This window comes from Odontesthes bonariensis, chromosome 16 (assembly GCF_027942865.1).
Source record: "Odontesthes bonariensis isolate fOdoBon6 chromosome 16, fOdoBon6.hap1, whole genome shotgun sequence".
Taxonomy (NCBI): Eukaryota; Metazoa; Chordata; class Actinopteri; order Atheriniformes; family Atherinopsidae; genus Odontesthes; species Odontesthes bonariensis.
Genome location: NC_134521.1, coordinates 15,279,886 through 15,297,500, shown reverse-complemented (window position 1 = coordinate 15,297,500; position 17,615 = coordinate 15,279,886). Strand labels below are relative to the sequence as shown.

Sequence of the window (17,615 nt, the reverse complement as noted above, 5' to 3'; positions counted from 1 at the left end):
TGCTGATGGTCCAAACAGAACAGTTTGAGCTTCTCAGAGTGCAGACTGCAGATATCCTCCAACTCTGCCGCAGATTTCCGATCTCTCTTCCGTAAGAAAGCCTCACATGTGTTTCTTAACACCAAATTACACTGCGGGTGTTCACTTCCAGAGACAGCCTTACAAACAGGACACTCACACATTTTTTTTCTTTCTCCACCACCTTTTCAGACAGTTTTTACAAATGCTGTGCCTGCATGGCAGGAAAAAGGGCTCTTTGAACATGTCCTGGCAAACAGGGCAGGAGAGCTCCTCCTCTAATCCTGAGGCCATTTTGTCTCTGACTGAAAAAGATCACTGACCCCCTCCTGGACCCCTTACAGTTTGCCTACAGAGCTAATAGGTCTGTAGACGATGCAGTCAACTTGGCCCTCCACTACATCCTCCAGCACCTGGACTACGCAGATACCTACGGCAGGATCCTGTTTGTGGATTTCAGCTCTGCTTTTAAAGGCCTCGGTATGCTTCTCCGTCCCTATCCGCCAATCTGAGTCCGTGGTCACGCAGAGGCTATTAAACCTTTCAAAGTTCTCCGTCAGGATGTCGGATACGCAAGGCAATTCACCTCCCGATCAGTAGGCGTCGCTACGCTAGACGATCTAATCTTGCGACGTCTATCGTGAAAGTCGTTGATTGATTGTTTACGTTCCACAGTGAACAATGGTGACCGAGAGAGAAAGACTTTTGTTGGAGTTGGAGCTTATTGATATTGAAATGCAAATAATTTTGACTAAATGTTGACTGGAAAACTCCTTCAAAAATGGTGGTGTTGTTGTTCTGAGAGGAAGGAGCTAAACCGGAAAAGTGATTCCGGAAATGATGTTGTTAGCCGACCAATCACAACCTTTGCGGTCTCCGTCGCCTCAACGAAGCAAGGCTGCTCAATTTCTCCATTGATAAAATAAATTCACAACTCTACAACATAAAAATTCATAAAAAACCATGTAGAATATAACATATACTTCGTTGTCTACAGTAGTAGATCAACCCTCATCTTACTTTGAAGCTCCCAGAAGTGACGTCGACGCAGCTTTAGCAGCAGAGAAGCTATCAGGCTTGTGTTGATAATAATAAACTCCTGGACTATTTTCAAACTTCTAAATGCATCGTTTTGTGAGTACAGACCATATTTGTACTACTGTAGAAGTTTGGTGTCATGGCATGTGATTTTAGTGTGATAATTTTGGAGATACGGACCAGGTTCCATTAGCGCTTGTACGAAGCTATTCGGGATAACTCTGTAACTCAGCTGATGTTCAGCCAATATCGAAAAAACTGCGGGTGGGCTACTTGCCTGGATATCACGGTTCAAATGACCCCAGGTTGAATCTACTCAGGAGTATCGCTTTAATTACAATGGGTTACATTTAGTGTCATGATACCAGACTCCAGGGCCCAAAAGCCAACTAGTTTGAAGATGATTTATTCACTGATTTTGTTCCACAGTTCAGTAAACAAGGAAAGCCAGATTAAAGAGTTAATTCCTCTTGAAGCAGAAGGACACAGGAGCTGGAGACTGAGGCAGGTACAGGGAGGCAAACAGGAGCGTTTCCAGGTGGATGTTGAATGGAGCAGTCGGTGAAGTGAGTGCTCATCAAACACAGCTCCAAAGCAGTCCCCAGGTCAGAGCCAGCCTTCTTTAGCAGTTTGCTCAGTTTCTTTGAGTCACTGGCTCTGACGCTGCTGCCACAGCAGATGGCGCTGAAGAAAGATGGCACTCTCCACCACAGACTTATAAAAGATATGCAGCATCTTGGTGCAGACATTGAAGGACCTAAATTTCCTTCACAGGTACAGTCTGGTCTGTCCTTTTTTAAGACGGCTTCAGTGTTGCATATCCAGTACAGTCTGCTGCCCAGGTAAACTCCCAGGTATTCCTCAACCACCTCTTCTCCTGGGATGGAGACGCTGTTTGGCTTATTCGTGGTCCTCCTACAATCAACAGCTGAGGTGATTATTCCCACACCAGGCCACACAGTGGTCGACCACCTCCCTGCCTCTTGTCCTTCCTTCCCTGGTTACCTGTCAGATTTTATAACTAATTTTAAAAGCTTTGAATAGTTGGACGGTTGCCTCTGTCTATGATCTGTGAACTCCTTACTACCCTGATTGCTGCTCACACGGCCTACTGTTTAATATAACTGACCTGTTCATTAGATGGAAATGAATCCTTGCATACTCCTAAAAATCACTTTATTTTGAGTCTTTTTCTTAAAAGTAAAACCACACTTTCATAATTACTCGGGACTCTTTGTAAAATGTAAATGAAACCAGAAAGATATGATCTTAGAACTATTAAAAAGTTATATGTAATTAGAAATAGTGCAAGTTAGGTGCAATCTGTTGATTTCCTTAGCCAGGAAATAGTATTTGAATTGGCTCTGTATGAATGAATTGGATTAATTCTGAATTTAATTAATTGGATTATGATTACAATGAATTGAACTCCAATTTGACTTTATTATTGAAGTGCCCTGAGATGACATTTGTTGTAATTTGCAGTATACAAATAAAACTGAATTTAATTGAATTGCAAGTAAAACATATCAAATGTGGAAAAAGTTTATTTTGGCAAGATTTAAAAAAAAAAAAACGGACATTATTCTGTCTTGGAAAACACTGCTGGTGGAAAACGTGATACTGGTTGCTGAAAAACTGGCAGAAGTGGACCTTCCAACGTGACAATAGCAGGAAGTATTCAGCTGAAGTTGTCGAGAGATAAACAGAGAACACAAATCAACATTCTGGAATCCGGACTTCAATTCTGTCCAGAATCTGTTGTTGGAACCACAGACCAGAAGAGACGGAACAGAAGCTTTCAAACCTGCAGATCATCCCAGAATAAGGTCATTGGAAGGTCCACTTCTCCAGTGGAGGCAAGAAGAAAGCAGTCGTGAGTTCCATAACATACAATTAATACATTAAAACTGACCTGGATAATAATAATTTGAGATCCAGGTATTTTGATCCAGATGTCTCCACCCTGTGTGGGAAAACTCCCCCCCCCATCTCCCTGTGTCCGGTACTTTTCCACTATAGGCCTCATCCCACCTGTTTTGACTCCCCCTGTAAGCATGTTGTGTTGTAAGCCTTCACACCTTGAGATTAATGCTTGTACCCTTCAAAAAGGAGTGCATCAACTCTGAATAAGCACAATGATCAAGATGACTTTATTGTCGTGTAGTCATTGTCACACGAAATTACTCCTCCGCATCTAACCCATCCAAGTTGGCAGCTGTTGAACACACACATGCACAGGGTCACACACTCATGGATACAGATGCCATATACACTGGAGCGGTGGGCAGCCAATCACAGCGCCCGGGGAGCAGGGGGGTACGGTGCCTTGCCTTGCACCTCGGCCGTGAGGTGGACTGCCACCCCTCCAGCTGTCAGTTCACCAATCTTTGAGCAGTGAGAGTGGCTCTCACCACTGAGCCACGGCCGCAGAGGCATAAATATGACCAGTAAGAGGTGATATTAAACCCTCAACAATATCAAAAATACCTGATTTGTGCTTGGAAGAATAACTTTTGAAGAGAATTCCCTTTTAATTGACACGTAAAACCGTTTCTTATTTTGATAACAGAATCCAAACGAGTGTAATTTAGTTTTTTGTTTTTTTTTATATATATAAATTATTCTATTCAAACAAATAAATCAATGTAATGATAATTTGTCAAGGAACATATCTTCATATTTTTATCTGAATGACAGATTAATGCTGTTAACAGCTGTGAGAACAATGCGCTGATAGTTTCAGGCAGTGCAGTTGTTCAAGATGAAAAGATACAGATGAACTAAAGTTATATGAATTTGAATCATATTTTATTAATGTTGATTCAATATGATGTATGGAGAAGATTTTATATTCATTTGAAGTTGACAAGCTGTTGATGAGTCTTGTGGGCGAGTTCTAAACGCTGCTGTTTCTTTCTCTCTTGATGGTTTTCTCTTTGTATTGGCAGCGGTGTTTTGGCGTCATATATTTCTTTAACTTCCTCCACGTTGAAGGCACCTCTGATCTTTCTTCTGAGAGGTAACATTTGTCCACGAGTTGTTCTGGTACTGCTGTGTCTTCTGTGGGATGTAAGGCTGCTGATGTTTTACAGTCATCTGGATTTTTAGAGGCTGGTTCCATTCCAATTACGATGACAAGTCTGTCTTGAATTTTGTGATTATCATTGTATTAATTTATGTTTAAATAGAATGAATTATATAAAAAAAGCTAAATTACACACTTGTTTGGATTCTGTTATCAATGAAAGGTTAAAAGGGGATTTTCTTTAAACACATTGAAATATTGTTGATATCTGGTGTGAAATTTGAATATCTGCAGTATAATTCTTACTTGTTATTCATGTTATGTTTTGTTATTCTTGCACTTTTATACATCTACGGTTTGTATTTACTTGTCAGATATGTCAGATTACATTCTGGTTGTCTGGATTAGATTTTAGAAATTAAACTTGTAATGAAGAGAAATCTATGAGGAAGCATGTTCCAGGAATCCACATTATTCAATAAGAATAAAAATGTATTTGTGGATATTCAAAATTCATAACCCCACGCATAGCAGCAAAAGTTCTTCCAAGGACAATTAATCTGAAATGAGTATTTTAAAGGGCTGATTTGATGTTTATCTGCGCTGCACATCCAGCATCAGCACTGATAATGATCACTTTTTTGGTTTTGACAAGTGCAAACTGAGTAAAAGAGATCTTAAAATGTAATTTCTACTCATAAAGAATGTTATTGTGGAAAAACTGCCCCTACGGTTCTGATTAGTTCGACTGTAATTTTGACCATAAGGAATGCTGTTAGAGGTCTTTATTTAAAGCAGTTTACACAGTAAATGTTAAAGCAGCTTTCCATGGACACGCTGTACTGATTCAGAAGAAGTCCTGCAATGAAAAGTGTCACCTCTGAAGAAAAGTAAGTTTATGGTGTGTGTATTTAGGAAACAGCACTTTAAGTATTTAGGTAGTTTTATTAGAAAAGGGTTGAAACAAACTGATAACTTGTTCCAGCGACCTGCTACGAGAATGTCCGGTGGCATCTGCACGTGTCCTGTCAGCCAGACAGGCTACATCAGGGATGTCCAAAGTCGGTCCTCGAGGGCCTCTGTCCTGCAGGTTTTAGATGTTCCCCTGCTTGAACACACCTGATTCAGATGCTGTGTTTGGTTTTCTCCAAACGTGCTGCTGTCCATTATGACCAAACATCTCCACTTTGGTCTGGCACAGATTATAAAAAAACAACAAAATAAACTACCATAGCTATGCAGATGACACACAGATATACATTACAATGTCACCAGAAGACGGAGGCCCTGTACAGGCTCTTGGTAAATGCATTGAGGAGATTAATGACTGGATGTGCCACAACTTTCTCCAGCTAAACAAAAACAAAACTGAGGTTATTGTCTTTGGAGCCAAAGAGAAACGTTTACAGGTCACCACAGAACTTCAATCTATACACCTAGAAACTACCAACCAGGCCAGAATTCTGGGTGTAGTGATGGACTCAGACCTAAATTTGGAAAAACACATTAAGGCAGTAACAAAGTCAGCCTACAATCACCTTAAGAATATATCAAGGTTAAAAGATCTGATGTGTCAGCAGGACCTGGAAAAACTAGCCCATGAATTCATCTTCAGTAGGCTTGATTACTGTAACAGCATCTTTACAGGTCGACCTAAAAAGTCAGTTAGACAACTGCAGCTTATTCAGAACTCTGCTGCTCGAGTCCTCACTGAGACCAAAGAAGTGGACCACATCAGTCCAGCTCTGAGGTCTTTACACCGGCTGCCTGTCCATCAGAGGATAGACTTTAAAGTTCTGATGCTGGTCAATAAAGCTCTGAATGATCCAGGACCAGAATGCATCAGTGACCTCCTGACCCCTCAGGTCATCTGGATCCGGTCTTTTATCAGTTCCCAGAGTCAGAACCAGACATGGAGAAGCTGCATTCAGCTTTGCTCCACAATATCTGGAACAAACTCCCAGAAAGTCTCAGATCAGCTGAAACGCTCAAACAATTAAATACAGTGTATTTAAGTCCAGGTTGAAGACACGCCTATTTTCAGCTGCATTTGAATAAAGCTCCAAATCTGAAGCTTGAGTTTCAAAACTTAATCACATTTTAACTACTGATTTTATCTGATTTTATCTATTGTTCTTATTTCTTTCTTTTTTTGTTTAAAATTTAAATCATGCTTTTTATTTCTACTGTTTTAATGTAAAGCACTTTGAATCACCTTGTTGTTGAATTGTGCTATACAAATAAACTTGCCTTGCCTTGGTCTGTCCAAAGTACATTAACACTCAAAATGTGTCTCTCAGTACTGTTTTTCTTTTTAAATTTTCACCACGTGTTAAAATGAATTACATAAAAGAGCTCCCAGATCAGTTGTGCAACAATAAACACAGTGTAATACAGTTGTCCCATATCAGTTTTTGTCTAATATGGGAATGTTATGCCCATATTATGTAATAGCCTTACAACCATGTTTTGTATATACCAACAACTGAACCGTTTAACCCACCACACCCTGTTTTCCAACATTTTTTTTCTCCATGAAATTTATTACAATTACTGTGAATGAATTTTTTTCTAGACTAACGTGAATCCCGCAGTCCCTCTTTAGCTCCCTCATTCTTCTTACTGCAGTCATGCCTGTGCAGCTTTGAAGTTTGACACTGTGCCGGTCTGATGTTGTCTTTTTAAAACCTGTAACTTTAAAAGGTAATTAGACCAATTGTGGAATTGTGTTATTTTAACCAAGTACTCTTTTCTTTTTTGCAGTTCCTGATGAGCTGCTAATTGCGTAAGTAACAGTACACACAAGCTTCCATCACAGTCACTTATTTCCAGCTCTGTGACCAGTTACGTTAATTTGGACTCACTCACATCTTTTTATTATACCGTAAAGAGCATCAATAAAACTAGTCATTCTCTGCAGTCTGAGTTATGATGTAAAAGGTCTGCTAATGGCTCAGTTCGAGTCTGAGTGAAGTGTAGAAACCTTACTAAGGAGCAAAAAGGAGCCGTATTTACAATCTGGATTTGCCCAGCTGACGTAGCACTGAGACACATTGTCATGATGCTGCTCTGTGTCTTCATGGAGACGTTTCCTGGCATAGTGGTTTGAATTACTGTGAGTGAGGGGGTGCTCCCTGTCTGGGTCATCGCGATCACATCCTGTTTGTTCACCAGGAAGCTTCTGGTTTTAGGGACTCACCTCATTGTGGTTTGCCACAAACAGACTGGCCCTATTTTGTATAATTGAGCTCCTGGAACAGTCAATTAAGACAAATATGGATCATATTATCGATTAACTCTACACTGTCCACAATAATAACTGACAGTTGAAAGCAATTTTCAAACAATTATCAATTTAATGACTGAATGACAGCATGGCAAGATCAGTTTATTGAGCTAAACATGAACATGATTATCTTTTTCTCTACATTATACAATTTTCTATACATACTTTTTTTTTTTTTAACATTTGGAAGGGTTACAAACTGTTATATTTTGTCAAGTTTAGTGATCAAGTCTTAGTTTTATTCCCCCAACGTTTTGGAGTAAGAATTCACAGTTGGGCTCCAATACTAAGCAGACTTGCAGGGAGGAAGTGAAAAGAGACTAAAACAGACTGATGTGCTGGTTGTTTTATAAATAGTAGCACCCGAAATGAATCTCCTCAAGAGTCTGATTGTACAGATGGTCCACCACAGTCATGCACAGATGCAACAGTGACATTTCTGTACGTGTATGTCCTTTATCTTCACTTTTCAATTTTAGGCACAAGTGGCAGAAATGACCATTTCTCATTTATTTATTTTTGCTAGAAATATGTCTGTTACCCTTGCTTAGACGCTGTGGTTACATTCTCCAGCAGTTTAAACTCAAAAGATCTTCATAATGTTTTAAAAGAAAATCGTCAAACTCAACAGTCTTAAATACATAAATACATTTCTTTTTTCTTAAAGAATGACAAACAATTAACAGCTTGTTTCATCTTGATCAATGAGTCGACCAGTTGTTGCATCTTCGTGCACTTACTGCATATTCTTGTGGTTCTGTGTTGCTATTTAAACTTGAGCAAAAACGTACGAATCCTGTATTGTGTCTTTGTTTTTCCGCTGACTCTTTTGATTCCTTCCTTGTGTCTTGCAGGCTGAAATTCGTCTTCGGCTCTTGTGCGTTACAGGCTTTGAACCTGGTTGACGAACGTTCGGTCACCTTCCTTTCATCTCCGAGTGGACGCAAAGCCTACCAGGTTTGTTGTGTATCTGTCAACACTGTGCTTTTATAGACAGTGGTCCTAGTTGTACAGCCTGCAAATTAATTACTTGTCCACCACAGCACAACCATTTCTAAGTATTAACTGCATGGTTATTGAAGAGAGGACTACTTATGTTCCTCTAAATGATATTGTTATTGGAAACATTTTTGGTTCAGTTAACTACAAGTGCTTAAAAACACAATGGATAGGATTAGTAGATTAATGTTTTTCATAATTGTATCTATATTATAGAAAACTAAGAATAGCAAAAGCCAGATCTCCTCATAGTGTGCTGGTTCTTGGAAAATCATATTTCTTTAGGTGAAGGTGCTCTCGTGTAGGATGTCTTGGTCAAAATGGTCACAGCAAACTGTATGGACTATGGAGCTGTGTACAAACGGGAGTATCAACATCCTTTTGTAGCACAAGTAGTCACAACTTCAGTCCGCCCGTTGTAGTGTGTGAAAGGCTTGTGAAGTGTGGCTTGAAAGTTCGTAGCTACTGGTTGAAAAATGACAAGTATGAACCACTGCTTGTATCCCGCTGCATCTTCTGTTCCAGCTGTGTTATAAAAGTTATCCTTCCCAGGGCAGCTGCGTCTTCTCCCACTTACATTGTTGTTTTCCTGCAATAATCTCATCTTTCTTGAGATTTAGTGAGACTTGGGGTGAAACCCCCTCTATAATGTAGTGAGATATTGTTACTTTCAGTCTGAGCCTGTCAGTTGTGAATACAAGCACTCTTATGTTGCAGCAGATGTCATAAAGTCGTGTGAAGAAGAGAGTAATCTCTTTCAATTCTAACAAGTATCAAGACGTAATAAAACAACTCTTTTCCTTAAGAAACAGCCATGTGCGATTACATGAACTTGATTAACCGATCATATCATCTCCAGGTGTGAGCACCTCAATAAAAGCAGATGTTTTGACAGTTTGCTGGTCTGTTTGCTGGATTTTGGCTTGGTTTTTGTTGAACGGGAAACATTAAAAGGGAGCCGGATCGAATAGAAGTTTCGGTGCAATCAGTTGGCTTCCTTAGCTTGGAAATTGTTTTTGAATTGGCTCTGTATGTATGAATTTGACAAATTTTTGATTAGATTGTGATTACAATGAATTGGACTCTAATCGGCTTGAATTGGACTGTATCATTGAAGTGCCTTCAGATTACATTTGTTGTGATTTGGTGCTATATAAATAAACTGAACTGAATTAATGTGACAGTCTAATAGGCCATGTAATGCTGTTTCTCTCTGGTTGTATTTCCACTATTTTGAGGCTTGGTGAGGACCAGATTCTTTTTTGTTCAGTTATTTGATTGTATGACATCGCAACTGTTTCTGGTCAATGTGTTTTCACCCAATATGAACGCAGCTGCATGTGAAGATCTGTTGCCTATAAATATTTTGCCCCCAAATAAAGGGGAATAAAGAATAAGGGCCCAGGTTGAAAAATCCTGGTCTTTTTTCTTTGTCAGGGTTTTTTTTTCTTCCTACTAACTTTCTGTTGAAGACTGATTCATGCGTCACATTCATGCATCATCAACCTCTATAAGGCACACAGTAACAAAGTGATAGACGCACACAGACTCACAGAAAGAAATATAAGAAATGCAAATTAATTAAGAAAAGAACAAAATGACAAATTACACGATGAAACACAACACTGAGGTTTTGGTATCAAGCAGTGGGGGTTTTAGCTTTACTTTCTGTCAGTTAATTTCTCAAACAGCTGTTTTTACGAGTCAAACTATGTTCGCTCTGTTGGAATTCATTGAAGAGGAAGGAAGTCACAACAATTAAAGTGGAGAAAAGAAACTGGAATATATGAGATATTTATAGTCTGGAACGTCTCCTCATAAATACCTGAATCTTTCTGTGTTGGTTCACACATTCGCACACAGTTAAACGTCAGACCTGTGACACTTCATATCTGTCCAGTCCTGTTTCCAAAAAAGTTAAAATACTTTTTAAATGTAAAACGTTTAAGTGAAAAAGGTTAAAAAACATTTCAGTTAGAAATATGACTAAAAGTGATGTACTCATCAAAGAAAGTCCCAAAAGCCAGTGGAAAATCAAATCACCTAGTTCAGTTAAAGCAACTCTAGAGAAGTTTGTGAACTCTAAAGCTATGTTCTTCCGACTCGTTTTGAAATACGTTTGACTTTTCCTGAAACTGTCCTCGAGGGCTCGGGGGACCAAGATGTCGCTGTCCGTGACTTTGGTTTCCAGCCCCACATCGCACCGTTTTGCTTTACAGTCGCATTTGTAGGGTTTTGATTGCGTCTTCGTGGCCTCTTCAACGTGACACCAAATTCATGTGTCATGGCACAGATGTGCAGGGCTCACTGAAACGTTTTTTTCACTGTCACTTTTCATTACAGTGTTGTTACATCACGCAACTGTAGGGGGAGCCAAAGAGCAAAGAAATAGTCAGATTCTCTAACATTTCGTTAATTGGCTACTGGTTAATTGCTGAGAGTCCTTCAGCAATAAAGATGAGGTCAAATAATTCAACAGGATTAACATTTCTCAGCATACATCTATCTAATCTTTATAAAACTCAGACTTTTCAAACTTGGTCTCCTCTTTTTCCATCACTCAGTGTTGTTCAGAGCTGATGAAATGCAGTGACAACGTGATGACTTTTTTTATATTTTGCTGGCGTCCAATTAAAAACAAGCAGGAAATTGGAGGTAAATGAGGAAATTAATTTGTTTGGAAAGCGGGTGAAAGAGGCACTAAGGTGTGTGTTATTCCAGTGAATCTCTAAAATCTGAGCTAATGTATCAATAAAAAAACGAACTGCTTCTCACATAAAGGAACTAAGCCTGTTGGTTGAGTGGTTAAATCAAGATATGATCAAATGTTGCTAAATTTACTCAAACCAAAGAACAAATGCTATCTGGGTGTACCGAGTCACGCTGCCCTAAGAGTTAAAAACCTGCCCCAGAAGGATGTAGCCTTACTCGTGGTGGGACAAACAAGGCAGCCCACCGAGGCTGTGGTCATTGTGGCTCAAATTTCCTGTAAACTCCTTCAGTCTCCTGTAAAAATAGTTTTATAAGAAAACACCGCAAATGACAATGCAGCTCCAGAAGGACACAGGATTGGTTTTGTTCTGTCGGGGCACTTTCACCTCAGCTGTTGAGTCTTAATTGTTTCACTTCATCCCTCTCAGGGCTGTTTGTCCAGCAGCCCGTTGCAACTCATTAATTTAGTTTATTTTAGTTTTGTTTTCTTCGGAAACGATAAATTAGGTGTTTTTCTTTTCCTTTCCTATTTGTTGCACATATGAGAGTGTGCTGCATGTGCTACCTTTGAGTCCTGCTGTGTTTTTAAGTCAACAACTAACACTAATAATTTGGATGTTGGCACAATGTTTCATCAAGTCTGATATGTAGTTTTAGTCTAAACCTGTGATCCACTTTGGACATCAGTTTCACCATTTACCATCACTCATGTGCTTACATTGAGGCCCTAACCATCAACGTTTTTAGAAACACTGATTCCTATTTCGTCTGTTGTCATAATATGAAACTAAAACCTAAAAGAAGGAATCGATCATCTCATCTCAGGAAATGAATTTACAAAAGAGCTGGTCGGTGTTCATCCCGTTGATCAAGTTTATTGTGAAACAGAACATTTCTCAAGTGAATACAATTGTAATCTGTCAGGTTTATCTGTGAAGCACGTTTCATACACCAGGAGGAAACTGTGTGCTTAAAAGCATATAAAACCACAACAGGTGCAGATAATAAAAACGGCTCAAATTTAATACACTCTTATACACTCAATACACTCTTCAAACCCAACTGGAAGCTTGAGAGAAAATGTGTATTTTCAGGCTGCTTTTAAACCGGCACACAGATTTAGCCGACCTGAGGTCTTGTACAGACGGCAGGAACATGATGACTGACTTTAGAATTATTCTCTGTATCAGCATGAGGTGAGGAGACCTTGACTTGATGATCTTGAGGGTCTTTGGAGAATGTATTCAGTGAGCATTTCAGGAGTATTTTATGACCAATTCTTTGTTTAACTGGGAGCCCGTGAGGAGAGGCTGAGATAGGAGTGATATGAAGGTCAAATGAGCATTGGTGAGTAATAAGGAAGTATATTAGACTGTGCTTCATGGATAGCTGGGAGAGTTTCCATGCTGCTCTCATCCTGCGCCGCACATTCCTTTTTGAGAGTGCTGCGTGTGTGTCTTCATGGGGTAGTTTTTCAGCATGAACTCATGGGGCTGTTAAATGCTTCAGTGCTTAGTGAGACTTTAAGAGGAAACACGATATCTGAACAAATTGTGTCCAACATTGATATTATTGGCGTCTCTGCAACTCTTTGTAAAGCACATTGAGTTGCCTGTGGTATGAAATGTGCTAAATAAATAAAGATGCCTTGCCTTGCCTTTGAATTTACATTTGAAGGTCGGTGCTTGAGTTCTGCTGTTGGGAATGTAAATATCAGAAACTATACGATCGGGGGGGTGAAAATGATGGAGCACCAGAGGTCAAGTCAGGACAGACGCCCTCATTCGGGTTTGGTCTTCAGGATGTGTGTTTTAGCTCATCTTCGGGCAGTCTGTGCGTCACTGAACCTCTGGCAAATAAAGGCAGTGGTGACATTTTTAAGGAGCTTTGGCTCATCTTTAAATAAACCGCCCCCTCCCTGCCGTTTTACATCAGTATCCCAAGAGTTCTTTGTAATGTCCCGTAGGATGGGAAGAGAGTAAGAAACGGCTCTCTCCAGATCAGCTGTATTTTTACTGGAAGTACAGTAACATATGTGTCATATGGTCACTGTATCAGAAACTGAGGTCAGTGAATTAATCAGAAATAAACTTTTGAATTTCCCGTGAATTATTTTTTTTTTCTATTGGACATGGTTACATTTCTCACGATGTTGATTTGGTCTCCTCTCTTCGCAAATGGAATGTATATCTCATGAGAACTTGGCATTTCATTACTGTTAATTTTTACCTCTTCTCATTTCCGATGCTCACTGACCTTTGCATAAGGAACGATGCGATGCACTTGACGGAAAACGGAAGTCTGAGTAGAGTATTTTCAGCATTGCGAATAATGCTGAAGTCTTCCAGCTGTTAAAGAGAAACGATCATCTCGCCCTCCGGGAGCTTAAAGCTGCAGTCGGCAAGTTTTCAAAATTGCGAGTCTAAAGTCGGAAAATTCGAACTGACACAACTTTCAGGTCCCTCCCCCAACCTCTAACAAGCTCCGAATCGCCCCCCAAACCCCTCCCCCTCTGTGGACGAGGTTGTGCACGTGAGTTCACACCAGTGTGAACGCACACAAGCTGGGGCAGACTCACGCTCAGCAGCGTGTGCACAAGCTGTGATTGACTGGTAGGATTCCTCCACCCTAACTTGATTGGTTAAAAACAGCCGGGAGCGCTCGGTTTTTGTAAGCATGATTACAGGCTTCAGAGAGAGCTACAGATTTCGTTATTTTTCCTAAACAGCCTATTTAATATTCTACTTCCAGAATCCCATGACAGTTCAAGCTAATATGACTAAAAAAAGGTTGCCGACTGCTGCTTTAAAGGGGACGAAATAAATCTTTATGAGCATTTATTTATGAGCAAACATTTCTTTTCTCTTGTGTCTATGCATGAAATCTGCACGATATCTTTTAATTTATCTGTACTGTTTTTAAATTCATTTAAATTATTTTATTTGTTTCGCTTTATATTCTTTTATGTATTTTTAATGCTTCTTCCACTCCCTGCTGCAATGCTTTTATTTTATGTAAAGCACTTTGAATTGTTTTGTACATGAAATGTGCTATAAAAATAGATTTGATTTGATGAGAGCATATATATTTTTTGTGCCTGAAATCATGATCAAATCAAAAGCTCTTAAAAAGGGATTTACGAAAAATAAATTAGCTCATAATACTCTACCAGTGCTCACTCTAACGTTTCATATCCTGACTTTCAAATTTGAGTTGGACTTTTGTTCCCGAGTTACCCATTTGTTATCTAATGCAGTATCAATAGTTCATCCATTCTTCTGCAATTACTAAAACAAGCCTGTAAACGACTGAGAAATGTTTTGGATATAAGTAACGGTTCTTAACATCTTAACATTAACATTCTTGAGCCACTGTGTGTTAGATGGATTTCAACATGATTTTGACTAATCTTTTACCAACAGGTCAGCTGTTGCGTTGCTTCCTTCCTCCTATTGGCAGTGTGGACATAAAACGTGAGTCAGTTGTGATGCGATTGTGCGTAAAGGTACGACTGTAGTTCGACTCAGGAATGATATTAACACCACACCAGGATGGACAGGCTAATTCCATTCATCCATTTTCTATACCCGCTTAATCCGTCGGTCGGGTCGCGGGGGGGCTGGAGCCTATCCCAGCTGTCATCGGGTGAGAGGCGGGGTACACCCTGGACAGGTCGCCAGTCCATCACAGGGCCACACAGAGACAAACAACCACACACACACACTCACACTCACTCCTAGGGACAATTTTTGGAAATGCTAATTTTAACTGAAAAAACTTTAGTCTCGGCTAAAAAAAAGTGGATACAGCGACACGCTTTTAACTGACCGTAACGTGCATTTGAAAGTAGCTATAAATGCTGCTGAACATTGCATAGGCTAATTGTTATTGAGTGCTCTGTGTTAAGGCATCTGTCTTTATCAAATAAACCAAAAATTGAATTAAAGGCTCACACACGGAGGTTCCAAAACATGGCCCCTTCAGTCCTGATGTGATGCTGACGCAGTCCACTCAGAATGAGCTGGCCTTGTTCTCTGAGACAGCCACGCTGATCAGAAATGTTTTGTCCTACACAGCCTGTTTGCACAACTGTTGCACGGGATGTGTAAACTGTGCTTCCAAACAGGACACACAGTCAGATCTGTATGTAAACCTTAAGAAAAATGATAATTTCATAGGGAGCAGCTAAAGATTTTCTTTTTTTTTTTTACTCAAAAGAACTCAAAGAATCTGTGAGATCAACATGTAGTTTATTCTGCGTCCTTGATGCTGGAAAAGTAGGGATTCCTTTAACAAACATCTGCAAAATGGAATTTTTTACTGAACTATTCTCATGCTGAACATCGGTGCACAAGTGTTCAGTTAAATTCAATTCAGTTTTATTTATACGGCGCCAAATCACAACAAATGTCATCTCAAGGCACCTTGAAGATAGAGGCCAATTTAAGTCAATTTCAATCATAATCCAATTCATTAAATTCCAAATTAGTCCAATTCTTACAGAGTCAATTCCTCTGTCACATGTCTGCTCCATACTGTTGGTTCCTTCTTCTGTGTTTTTTGAGTTTGTAGCAGGTAATGTTGAAAACTGATGCTACAATGGGCTAAAAGTTTGTGTTTGTAATGGTGACAAACACACGGTGACAAATTGCTGATCACTATTCTCTAACTTCAGACAATTAGTTGGATTTCCTAGTAGTGAAGCATTATTAGTTCATTTCTTTCTGAACGAACTATTGCAAACAAATAGCAAGAAAAAAGAACCAGAGCAAAAGAGTTTAAAGTTTCTAAATCTGAGATACAAGTTAAGTTTGATCTGAACTTGAATTTTGGAGGAGATAGAGGATCATTTAAACAATGACTAAGCACGTAGTAACACACACATGCTCCCTCTGCTGTTAAGACCTTGTTTCTGTTTAATTATAGGACACATTAGAGAATAAATTAGCATCTCACAGTGAGCTTTTCTCTGTGCATCAGATCATGTTCATCACTGATCAGATAGCATCTTCTATCAGAAGCTAAAAGATTGTGAATGTCCTCCTAGGGTGTTGAAAGGATCAGCTGATATAATGATGTTATGTAACTGGAGAGGCAGCGAAAGAGGCTTGAATTCATTGTATCCTTTCTCAAGTGCTTTCAGTCTGCCAAACCATTCCACCTGATTTGAATTTAAAACAAAGTCTATTTGGCATTAAGCAGAAGGCTTTTTACCACTTAAAGCTCATGTGACACGGCGGTGATGCAAATGAACACTGTGGTTGGGCACAGACGCAGGAGCTTTCCATCTGACTGTGACTTCTCATAGTTTTAGATATTAGAGGAAGCTCTGTTTGTGGTGTGAAACCAGTGAACAGAGAGCTGTCCCAGCTCCTGGTCCTCTGACTCATGAAAGCTTCCTGCGACGCATTCCCATTAAAGCCAGTTTGAAGCGCAGACCAGAGCCAGAACTCTCCTGAGTCTTTATTTCTCACAGTTTGATTGCAGCGACGACATGGCAGATGTTGATGTATGGTGTTGGTTAAAAAAAGAGCTGGATCCCTGCCTACAGTTTACCGTGTCTTTTGATGATATTAGCTGCCAGATTTGCTGTGAGAGCTGCAGCAAAGCCATTATCTGTGCTGCCAGCAGAAAACGAAAAAGGGCCAAAATGTGAGCTGGTTTTCAATAAACTCGGCTCTTTAGAAAGTGTAACGGCTCTTGGTTCGGTCAACTCAGTGTGACTGCTTCTCTCCTCATCATGATGTGCTTTAACCATATTTACTGAGCTGCTTTAAGCCCATGTAATTGTCTGTTTTGTGCCTTTTTCATAATCAAGTGTTGCACTGAACAAATGAGGTTTTTTTTCTGCTTTTGTAGGTCATAGGGAAAGGTAATTTATAAAAACCCTGCAGAATAATGGAGCCAGCTCTGGGAAGCATTAGTTATTGTGAAGTGTCACTGTAATCCACCAACGTAATGTCCTCATGTGTCATGTGCATGAGGGTGACAGTTAAATCAAGTCGGCATTAAGGGACTGAATGCCGACGACATGGACAGGAGGCTCTGTTAGCCAAAGCCATCAGACACCCCATACAGGTTGTTTAAAAATGCATCATTTCTACATCACCCCTCCAAGTACCTCATGGGAAATGATGAGGTTGGAGGAAGCAAGCTCACCTTAAAGGGATAGTTCGCCTCTTCTGATGTCCACAAATAAAGTATTCAAATTTAATAAATGATAATACTAGTATGGGATGTCATACAGCTTCATGTCAAAAGAGGCGAACTGTCCCTTTAAACCATCACTCTGTCACTTATATGAAACATTTAAGTGTCCTGCAAAAACACAACAGTTATAATGATGTAAAAGGAGAAATCTATGCATTTAAGAATGCATAGATTTGAATGTGAAAGCTGGATATCAGTACTACAGGTTTAGACAGTGTTTGACTGTGGGCTTCAACTCTACAGCGCTACAGGTAGTGCTATGGACAATGTGTAGGACTGTGAGTGGATCTTTTTTAACTCGTGTCACTTTACTATGCTTTACTT

General features: G+C 39.7%; 1 protein-coding gene across 2 annotated transcripts in view; it reads left to right on the top strand.

Moving 5' to 3' along the window:
* zswim7 (zinc finger, SWIM-type containing 7) overlaps window positions 1–17,615 on the top strand; it is a 28,892-nt gene that overhangs the window by 2,195 nt on the left and 9,082 nt on the right. For both annotated transcript variants that reach the window (XM_075486368.1, XM_075486367.1), the window contains exons 2-3: window positions 6,848–6,869; window positions 8,225–8,327. In XM_075486368.1, the coding sequence (XP_075342483.1) occupies window positions 6,848–6,869; window positions 8,225–8,327 (125 nt within the window). The remainder of the gene's footprint in view (window positions 1–6,847; window positions 6,870–8,224; window positions 8,328–17,615) is intronic.